General features: G+C 46.6%; 2 protein-coding genes across 2 annotated transcripts in view; both read left to right on the top strand.

Annotated features, from left to right (window-relative positions):
* Positions 1-11,733, top strand: part of LOC123746610 (putative GTP-binding protein 6) — a 303,861-nt gene that overhangs the window by 118,298 nt on the left and 173,830 nt on the right. The gene's annotated exons all lie outside the window — the stretch shown is intronic.
* LOC138359275 (ski-like protein) lies at positions 4,716-6,564 on the top strand. Its single transcript, XM_069318398.1, has one exon. It carries the CDS (start codon positions 4,854-4,856, stop codon positions 6,303-6,305), a length of 1,452 nt encoding a protein of 483 aa, XP_069174499.1. The 5' UTR covers positions 4,716-4,853; the 3' UTR covers positions 6,306-6,564.

Genomic DNA, 11,733 nt, shown 5'->3' with positions numbered 1-11,733 from the left:
TAAGCCAAGTTTTCATGAATTAATTGTTTTTTGACTACCTAACCTACCTAACCTAACTTTTTCTGCTACCTAACCTAACCTAACCTATAAAGGTAGGTTGGTTTAGGTTAGGTTCGGTCATATATCTACATTAATTTTAACTCCAATAAAAAAAAATTGACCTCATACATAATGAAATGGGTAGCTTTATCATTTCCTAAGAAAAAAATTGAGAAAATATATTAATTCAGGAAAACTTGGCTTATTAGGCAAATCGGGCCTTGCATAGTAGGCCGAGAAGTGTATTCTGGCTACTAGGTACGACATATATATATATATATATATATATGTCGTACCTAATAGCCAGAACGCACTTTTCAGCCTACTATTCAAGGCCCGATTTGCCTAATAAGCCAAGTTTTCATGAATTAATGTTTTTTCGTCTACCTAACCTACCTAACCTAACCTAACCTAGCTTTTTTTGGCTACCTAACCTAACCTTACCTATAAATATAGGTTAGGTTAGGTTAGGTAGGGTTGGTTAGGTTCGGTCATATATCTACGTTAATTTTAACTCCAATAAAAAAAAATTGACCTCATACATAGAGAAAAGGGTTGCTTTATCATTTCATAAGAAAAAAATTATAGTAAATATATTAATTCAGGAAAACTTGGCTTATTAGGCAAATCGGGCCATGAATAGTAGGCTGAGAAGTGAGTTCTGGCTACTAGGTACGACATATATATATATATATATATATATATATATATATATATATATGTCGTACCTAGTAGCCAGAACGCACTTCTCGGCCTACTATGCAAGGCCCGATTTGCCTAATAAGCCAAGTTTTTATGAATTAATGTTTTTTCGACTACCTAACCTACCTAACCTATGCTAGCTTTTTCGGCTACCTAACCGAACCTAACCTATAAAGATAGGTTAGGTTAGGTTAGGTAGGGATGGTTAGGTTTAGTCATATATCAATGTTAATTTTAACTCCAATAAAAAAAAATTAACCTCATACATAATGAAATGGGTAGCTTTATCATTTCATAAGGAAATAATTAGAGAAAATTTATTAATTCAGGAAAACTTGGCTTATTAGGCAAATCGGGCCTTGCATAGTAGGCTGACGAGTGCGTTCTGGCTATTAGGTACGACATATATATATATATTTCGTACCTAGTAGCCAGAACGCACTTCTCAGCCTACTATGCAAGGCCCGATTTGCCTAATAAGCCAAGTTTTCCTGAATTAATATATTTTCTCTAATTTTTTTCTTGTGAAATGATAAAGCTACCCATTTCATTATGTATGAGGTCAAATTTTTTTTATTGGAGTTAAAATTAACGTAGATATATGACCGAACCTAACCAACCCTACCTAACCTAACCTAACCTATCTCTATAGGTTAGGTTAGGATATGTAGCCGAAAAAGTTAGGTTAGGTTAGGTTAGGTAGGTTAGGTGGTCGAAAAACAATTAATTCATGAAAACTTGCCTTACTAGGCAAATTGGGCCTTGCATAGTAGGCTGAGAAGTGCGTTCTGGCTACTAGGTACGACATATATATATATATATATATATATATATATATATATATATATATATATATATATATATATATATATATATATATATATATATATATATATATATATGTCGTACCTAGTAGCCAGAACGCACTTCTCGGCCTACTATGCAAGGCCCGATTTGCCTAATAAGCCAAGTTTTCATGAATTAATTGTTTTTCGGCTACCTAACCTACCTAACCTAACCTAACCTAACTTTTTCGGCTACCTAACCTAACCTAACCTATAAAGATAGGGTAGGTTAGGTTAGGTAGGGTTTGGTAGGTTCGGTCATATATCTACGTTAATTTTAACTCCAATAAAAAAAAATTTACCTCATACATAATGAAATGAGTAGCTTCATCATTTCATAAGAAAAAAATTAGAGAAAATATATTAATTCAGGAAAACTTGGCTTATTAGGCAAATTGGGCCTTGCATAGTAGGCTGAGAAGTGCGTTCTGGCTACTAGGTACGAGATATATATATATATATATATAATATATATATATATATATATATATATATATATATATATATATATATATATATATATATATATATATATATATATATATAAATCGGCGAAACGTTGTTCGAGAAATGATCGAACGTCATCAGTTGTGACTGATAAATAAATAAAATAAATAAAGAGCGAAATAAACCGTTTTTCATTCATAAACAAGGGATTTGGCGGCTGGATTAACAAGCATTTGGGCTTTGTTTATGAGAACGGGTTGTTTCTGTCCTGCCCAGGATTCGAACCCAGAATTCCCGATTGTGAGTCGAGAGTGACTCCGCTTGATTCTTATGCTCTTATGTTCAATTTAGTACATCAAAATAGTGACGTTGGGAACGCTCGAGAGGCCGAGCTGCTGGATCACCATCGAGAAATAATGGTTAATAATAATGATCTTTACACAGAAATTTGTGGCTTTTTATGCGGCTTAAAACTGTTGTCAGGTTACTAAATTTCTTCACGTATTTCCATATTGTGCAAGACTATTAACAAAAAACATCAGTATACTGGCGGTGTAAATAATAATACAAGAAAAAATCACAAAATTAATTATGGCGGCCTTGTAGGCAATTGTTTGATCTGTCTATTTTTGTTCATGCCATAATTATACGTTAAGTAAGCGAAATACATAATAACGATTCAGGAGTATAAAGTTCAAATTCAAATAACTTTATTGAAGTATAAATACAAACAAAAGGATAAGATAGCTGAAGCTATTCTCTCAACATTCTGAGTAATAAACATATACATTTCTTCCTTTACACAGTACAAAGTTAACATTAAAAATTCTTGCCATGATAGTAATCTCCGTGGCGCAGTGATAAAGCACTCGCCCGGCGCTTTGCGAGTGCATTGGCCTGGGTTCGTATCCTAGCCGGGGAGGATTGACTAAGCACCAATCCTTAACTGTACGCCTCTGTTCCCCCAGCAGTGAATGGGTACCAAGTTGTTAACTGATTTGGCGGGTCGTATTCCGGCGAAAATTAGGATTAAGGACCTGCCCGAAACGTGCTAAGAATGGCTTTACAAGAATGTAAGAAATCTTGTATATAAATATAATAATAATAATAATATTGGTAGTGGCAGACAGCCCGGTGACTTGCCTCAGTGTTGAGGAAGATCTGCCTCAGATACCGTCAATCTCTGCATAATACGCGCCCATCTCTGGTATTTAGTGTAATTATGGCGCTAGTTTGGTGGTCGTCAAGGCGCGAAGTTGCCGGTCACGGCGCGAGGCGGTGGTTGCGTCGCGAAGTGATGTTCGCGGCGTTTAGAGGTGCTCTCATCGCGAAGTGGTGGTCATGGTTTGAAGAGGTGGTCGTGGTGCGAGGTGGAGGTCATGGCGCGAGGTGGAGGTCATGGCGCGAGTGGTGGTCGTGGCGCGAGGCGGTGGTCGTGGCGCGAGGTGGAGGTCATGGCGCGAGTGGTGGTCGTGGCGCGAGGCGGTGGTCGTGGCGCGAGTGGTGGTCGTGGCGCGAGTGGTGGTCGTGGCGCGAGGCGGTGGTCGTGGCGCGAGTGGTGGTCGTGGCGCGAGGCGGTGGTCGTGGCGCGAGTGGTGGTCGTGGCGCGAGGCGGTGGTCATGGCGCGAGGTGGAGGTCATGGCGCGAGTGGTGGTCGTGGCGCGAGGCGGTGGTCGTGGCGCGAGGCGGTGGTCGTGGCGCGAGTGGTGGTCGTGGCGCGAGGCGGTGGTCGTGGCGCGAGTGGTGGTCGTGGCGCGAGGCGGTGGTCGTGGCGGAGGTCGCGGCGCGAAGGGGTGGTCGTGGCGGAGGTCGCGGCGCGAAGGGGTGGTCGTGGCGGAGGTCGCGGCGCGAAGGGGTGGTCGTGGCGGAGGTCGCGGCGCGAAGGGGTGGTCGTGGCGGAGGTCGCGGCGCGAAGGGGTGGTCGTGGCGGAGGTCGCGGCGCGAAGGGGTGGTCGTGGCGGAGGTCGCGGCGCGAGGTGTCACGCTGCAATATTGTGACTGGGGCCGGTGTCGCGTGACTCACCCGCCTCAGACACAGCCTCGGTATATTTATCCTCCCGGGCTATTTTGGAATTGACGTGAACTTGTAAGGTTAGCGCTGGTGAGGAAGGTGGACGGTGGAGAGGTGCGACAGTCATCCATAATAATGGCCAGACTGACGGGAAGACAGCAGCGGCGAAGGAAATAATAGACGGGAAGTGTTGTGGCGGCGGCAGTCAGAGTCTGGGCGGCGTCGGACGCAGCCCGTCTGGCCGGCCAGGAGCTGAGTTTATCATTCCCCCGACAAGACTATCTTTTCTATATTAATTACTTATTACTCCCACATATCATCCTTATCACTCTTGGAGTGACTAGAGTGATAAACTCCTATGCTGTGTGGTGAGTGCGAATGCTGCTACAAATGTCGGATAAAATTAACCGGACATCATAAGCAGACGGGTGCAAGGTAAGCTATAATTGTCATATGGCATTTGCACACTTTTGGAAATATTTACGCAAATGTGAACCATTACGAAATGTACATTTGACTTGATATATTATATCCACAATAAATTCATTGCCTGGAAACAACGGTGTTATAAAAATATGGTTTGGTTGTGAGGTAATATAGGAGTAGACGTGGCAACAGCGCGGGTGGGCGGGGGAGGGGAGGAGAGGAGGAGGGGGGGAGGAAGAAGAGTAGAGGCTGGCGCGGCAGTGAGTGACGAGCCGCTGGAGAGGTAGGATGTACGTGCGCCGCGACCCAACACTGCAGTCAGTGCCGTGATCACCATGTTGTGCTAGTGCCAAGAGTGCCCAGTGTGAAGTAAATAGCCCTTATGGCGACACCGGACTACAGCCCGCACCTCAAGCGCGTGCTTAAATCCTACCAGAATGCAGCCATGACAAGTCTGCACGGGCCGGGACCTAACTCTTACCTGAGCGACGCCGGTATTAATAAAAAGTTGGTGGAGTGCGGTGAGGATCAGCCGTCCATCAGGCTCCTCGATGCCCACGCCAAGCACCAGATCTACCGAGAGCTCAGCTTCAAGAAGGCCCTCCTCTATGAGGATGCTCTCAAGAACAAGTCGGAGACGTGTAGGCGGTGTGTCGATGACAGCCAGTGTACGTGGCCACCTAGTCCGCCCACCACCCACACGCCCACCACCTGCACGCCCACACCCTGCACGCCCACACACAACACCCCAACCACCCAAACACCACCCAGCCACACGCCCACCAACAACACGCCCACCAACCACACGCCCACCAACCACACGCCCACCAACCACACTCCCACCAACCACACGCCCACCAACCACAAGCCCACCAACCACACGCCCACCAACCACAAGCCAACTTGTACAAGAGACCCCGAGCCTCGCTTGCCAGATATCAAAGACACTGCTGTAGATACTGCCACCACTGCCATCAGTTCCCCCACTGCCAGTGTCCGGTGCTCGGGCAGCGACACCTGCACCTCGGACACCACCACCACCACCACCTGCAGCAGTGGTGGTCCTGGCGGGTCGTGGGTGGAGCCAGGCATGTTCCTGGCCCCACCGCCCTTCCCTCCGCAGCCATGGCCGGTGCTCGCTGCTGCAGACAAGGGCTCCCCTGGGGCTGCCCGGGGGCGCCAGGAGACCCTGCTCGACGGGGAGCCCATCGCCTGCTTCAACGTGGGCGGGGAGAAGCGTTTGTGCCTGCCGCAGATCCTCAACACGGTGCTGCGGGAGTTTTCCCTCGGCCAGATTAACGCCGTCTGCGACGACCTGCGGATTTTTTGCTCGCGCTGCACGCCGTCGCAGCTAGACGCCTTGCGTGTGGCGGGCGTACTGCCCCATACTGCCAAGTCCTGTGGACTCATCACCAACACTGATGCCCAGAGGCTCACCCAAGCCCTGCTGCACGCCCACCCCACCCGCGCGCCCGCCCAGGCCCCGACACACTCGCAAGAACACCCACACCTGCGCGTCTACCACACCTGCTTTGGGAAGTGTAAAGGACTTGTGTGGGACGACCTGTACACCTCTGGCGGCGCCGCCTGCATCGAGTGCGAGGAGTGCCACGGACTCTTCCCCCCGGCCCGTTTCGTCTGCCACGCCCACAGAGCACTCGAAAACCAGACTATCCACTGGGGCTTCGAGGCCGAGCAGTGGCGCACCTATCTCCTGCTGGCTAAGGATCAGCAAGTGCCTCTGGAGAAGGCTGAGGTGCAACTCAAAGCTTTTAAGAACAAGTTTGATCCAGTTGGTGCCAATTACAAGCGCAAACAGGTGAGTACACCATAACAATTGGTTGTGTGTCTGATGTTAATTTGAGACTCGTGCCATGTATAGTCGTGACAACATTCGCGTAAAACATTGTTTCTGCTTGAAACAATTGTGCGCTAACTCTTGTATTATTGATCTGAACGTAAGTTATGGGTCTTGAGTGAGTGGAGGACATCAACCTAGCTCAATACTGGTGAGTTATTTGTGGTGAAGTTATTCACAGTGCGCCTCTTGTATTCTCACCTAGTTGTGCTTCGGCTCTGGTCCCACCTTTATATATATATATATATATATATATATATATATATATATATATATATATATATATATATATATATATATATATATATATATATATATATATATATATATATATATATATATATATATATATATATATATATATATATATATATATTTAATTGTTCCACCGGAAAGTTTTTGTAAACAAATTTATTTTTATAAGAGGAGAACGGCAGTGAAGTCTGCCCCCTGCACTCAGTCAGACGTTACTTCAATGTAACGTAACTTAACTTCACCCTACACAATATGCATTAATCCCTCAAATCCCAATAGTGGGTGGTTGCCAGGTCGTGTGGCTAGTCGACCCATCGAACAGTCGTACATTTAGAGAAGTTTTCGCATCCTCTAAATATCTTTAGATGATGGACGATATGAGATGTTGTTGTTGTTGTTTTAGATTCAGCTACTCAGAACAAGTTCCAAGTAGCACGGACTATGGTGAGCCCGTAGTGGACTTACCTGTCACAGGAGCGGGGCAAGTAGCACGGACTATGGTGAGCCCGTAGTGGACTTACCTGTCACAGGAGCGGGGCAAGTAGCACGGACTATGGTGAGCCCGTAGTGGACTTACCTGGCACAGGAGCGGGGCAAGTAGCACGGACTATGGTGAGCCCGTAGTGGACTTACCTGGCACAGGAGCGGGGCAAGTAGCACGGGCTATGGTGAGCCCGTAGTGGACTTACCTGGCACAGGAGCGGGGCTGTAACTTTTTGGGTGTGAGACGTACAAGTTTGCTTGCATACATACAAGCGTGGTAATTGCCAGCATGCGAGCAGCAGGTCACCTTGCGGCAGCAACTCTCTTGTCTTCCTCTCACTCGTAGCCGAGGCCCCGTCACCACCCAGCCACGCACTCGTAGCCGAGGCCCCGTCACCACCCAGCCACGGACGGCTCCGCCCAGACAGACAGACATCCTTGGGAGCCAGACGGCTGCTCTCTGCCTGACTGCCTCCGCTTACCTCCCTACACTTACTTGCAAACGTCATTACCTAAAACATGCTCTCGTCATTACTTGCAACATGGATCTGCCACATGCTCCTGTCATCACCTGCCACATGCTCCTGTCATCATATGCTCCTGTCATCACCTGTCACATGCTCCTGTCATCACCTGCCACATGCTCCTGTCATCATATGCTCCTGTCATCATCTGTCACATGCTCCTGTCATCACCTGCCACATGCTCCTGTCATCACCTGTCACATGCTCCTGTCATCACCTGCCACATGCTCCTGTCATCACCTGTCACATGCTCCTGTCATCACATGTCACATGCTCCTGTCATCACCTGCCACATGCTCCTGTCATCACCTGTCACATGCTCCTGTCATCACCTGTCACATGCTCCTGACATCACCTGCCTCATGCTACCTTACCTTGAGGTTACCTTGAGGTGCTTCCGGGGCTTAGCGTCCCCGCGGCCCGGTCGTCGCCCAGGCCTCCTGGTTGCTGGACAGGTCAACCAGGCTGTTGGACGCGGTTGCTCGCAGCCTGACGTACGAATCACAGCCTGGTTGATCAGGTATCCGTTGGAGGTGCTTATGTAAAGGGGGAATTGTATATGTTTATCTCTCAGAATGTTCGGCAATATGTTTATTGTTTGTGATGTGTGTCTATGTATGTATTAACACGTACTGAACGGGGTGAGAATAGCTTGAGCTACCTCATTCCTTTGTGTGTATTTTACCTCAATAAACTTATTTTAATTTCAATTTCAATTTCAATTTTGGAGGTGCTTATCCAGGTCTCTCTTGAACACAGTGAGGGGTGATCCAATTATGTCCCTTATGTGTAGTGGAAAGCGTGTTGAACAGTCTCGGGCCTCTGATGTTGATAGTTCTCTCTTGAACACTGTGAGGGGTCGGCCAGTTATGCCCCTTATGTGTAGTGGAAAGCGTGTTGAACAGTCTCGGGCCTCTGATGTTGATAGTTCTCTCTTGAACACTGTGAGGGGTCGGCCAGTTATGCCCCTTATGTGTAGTGGAAAGCGTGTTGAACAGTCTCGGGCCTCTGATGTTGATAGTTCTCTCTTGAACACTGTGAGGGGTCGGCCAGTTATGCCCCTTATGTGTAGTGGAAAGCGTGTTGAACAGTCTCGGGCCTCTGATGTTGATAGTTCTCTCTTGAACACTGTGAGGGGTCGGCCAGTTATGCCCCTTATGTGTAGTGGAAAGCGTGTTGAACAGTCTCGGGCCTCTGATGTTGATAGTTCTCTCTTGAACACTGTGAGGGGTCGGCCAGTTATGCCCCTTATGTGTAGTGGAAGTGTGTTGAACAGTCTCGGGCCTCTGATGTTGATAGTTCTCTCTTGAACACTGTGAGGGGTCGGCCAGTTATGCCCCTTATGTGTAGTGGAAGTGTGTTGAACAGTCTCGGGCCTCTGATGTTGATAGTTCTCTCTTGAACACTGTGAGGGGTCGGCCAGTTATGCCCCTTATGTGTAGTGGAAGCGTGTTGAACAGTCTCGGGCCTCTGATGTTGATAGTTCTCTCTTGAACACTGTGAGGGGTCGGCCAGTTATGCCCCTTATGTGTAGTGGAAGCGTGTTGAACAGTCTCGGGCCTCTGATGTTGATAGTTCTCTCTTGAACACTGAGGGGTCGGCCAGTTATGCCCCTTATGTGTAGTGGAAGCGTGTTGAACAGTCTCGGGCCTCTGATGTTGATAGTTCTCTCTTGAACACTGTGAGGGGTCGGCCAGTTATGCCCCTTATGTGTAGTGGAAGCGTGTTGAACAGTCTCGGGCCTCTGATGTTGATAGTTCTCTCTTGAACACTGTGAGGGGTCGGCCAGTTATGCCCCTTATGTGTAGTGGAAGTGTGTTGAACAGTCTCGGGCCTCTGATGTTGATAGTTCTCTCTTGAACACTGTGAGGGGTCGGCCAGTTATGTCCCTTATGTGTAGTGGAAGTGTGTTGAACAGTCTCGGGCCTCTGATGTTGATAGTTCTCTCTTGAACACTGTGAGGGGTTGGCCAGTTATGTCCCTTATGTGTAGTGGAAGTGTGTTGAACAGTCTCGGGCCTCTGATGTTGATAGAGTTCTCTCTCAGAGTACCTGTTGCACCTCTGCTCTTCAACGGGGGTATTCTGCACATCCTGCCATGCCTTCTGGTCTCATGTGGTGTTATTTCTGTGTGCAGGTTTGGGACCAGCCCCTCTACTATTTTCCACGTGTAAATTATTATGTATCTCTCCTGCCTGCGCTCAAGAGAATACAGATTTAGGCTCTTTAGTCAGTCCCAATAGTTTAGATGTTTTACTGAGTGGATTCTATTCTCAACGGTAACAACGTTCTCCTCGTAGTTTATAAATGGCTTCATAGTCGAATGAAATTTTTTATTTATATGGATGTGATAGAGTAAATAAGTATGGCGGCCTATATGAGGCTGTAAGACAAGAGCCTCTCAAACAAAAGTGACCCATATCAATACTTTATAAGTTGATACTTATAAAGTATCAACCTTACCTTGAGGTGTTTTCGGGGCTTGGGCCTTAACTAATGATGATACTTTATAAGTAAGTCTATAGGGCTTTCAGGGGTGGAATATTGTTGCACACTAACAGCCCCATTCAAAGCTGGAGAAGTTGCTGACCTAGAGAGAATACAGTTAAATTTACCCTAGGGAGCCGGTCGGCCGAGCGGACAGCACACTGGACTTGTGATCCTGTGGTCCCGGGTTCGATCCCGGGCGCCGGCGAGAAACAATGGGCAGAGTTTCTTTCACCCTATGCCCCTGTTACCTAGCAGTAAAATAGGCACCTGGGTGTTAGTCAGCTGTCACGGGCTGCTTCCTGGGAGTGGAGGCCTGGTCGAGGACCGGGCCGCGGGGACACTAAAAAAGCCCCGAAATCATCTCAAGATAACCTCAAGATAACCTCAAGATAACCCCTCTCTTGAGCGCCGCAACACCAATATATTATAGTTAAGCTTTGGCAGCAAATTATAGACCAGTTGCACTAACATCACACATAATTACAATTTTTGAAAGAGTGATTAGGAATCATATTTCTAGTTTTATGGAAAATAATGAACTACACAACCCAGGACAACATGAATTTAGAGCGGGAAAATCCTGTGTCACAGTTACTCAACCACTATGACAAAATCACAGAAGCCTTAGAAGAAAAGCAAAATGCAGATGTTGTATACACAGACTTTGCAAAGGCATTCGACAAATGTGACCATGGAGTGATAGCTCACAAAATGAGGTCAATGGGAATAACTGGTAAAGTAGGACGCTGGATACTCAATTTCCTGTCGAACAGAACACAAAGAGTAACAGTCAACCATATAAAATAGAGTTTAATCGCAGTTAAAAGCTCTGTACCTCAGGGTACAGTCCTTGCACCACTGCTTTTCTTTATTCTCGTATCAGATACAGCTGGCCTTGGGGAGTAGAAGAACTCCCAGAACCCCATCAAGCAGGTATAGACAAAAATACAAGTCACAGCTTCGTATCATCGTTTGCAGATGGCACAAAAATCAGCATGAAAATTACCTCTGCAGAAGACATTGAAAAACTACAAGCCGATATTAAGATAAGTTTTCGACTGGGCACCAGAAAATAACATGATGTTTAATAGTGATAAATTCCAGGTACTCAGGTACGGTAAAAATGAGGACCTTAAACATAATACAGGTCGGACAGGGTACAAAACACGATCAAATCTGCCCAAAGTAGGAAAGCAACATGTAAAGGATTTAGGAATAATGATGTCTGAGGACCTAACGTTTATGGAGCATAACCAAGCAAATATTGCGTCAGCCAGAAAAATGAAAGAATGAATTACGAGAACTTTCAAATCCATTGTGGGATCCCATCACGATGGTTGTACTCTTCAAGTCACTTGTGTTGAATTGCAAGCAAGCATGAAGTGCAAGCACTCCCAGCAAGCATAAGAAATATTGCCGGAACAACCGTGGACATCTTCAAGAGGAAACTAGATTTATTCCTCCAAGAAGTGCCGGACCAACCGGGCTGTGGTGGGTATGTGGGCCTGCAAGCTCCAAGTATGTGGTTGCTCCAAGCAACAGGGTAGTGGACCAAACTCTCACAAGTCAGGGCCAGGCTTGGGGAGTAGAACCCCCAGAACCCCATCAAGCAGGTATTATAATTTACATCTGAAAATTATTTGATGGACTTGT

The sequence above is a fragment of the Procambarus clarkii genome, chromosome 90 (assembly GCF_040958095.1).
Source record: "Procambarus clarkii isolate CNS0578487 chromosome 90, FALCON_Pclarkii_2.0, whole genome shotgun sequence".
Lineage (NCBI taxonomy): Eukaryota > Metazoa > Arthropoda > Malacostraca > Decapoda > Cambaridae > Procambarus > Procambarus clarkii.
Note: the sequence above shows the minus strand (reverse complement) of the source record. Positions and strands in the feature narration are given on the sequence as shown.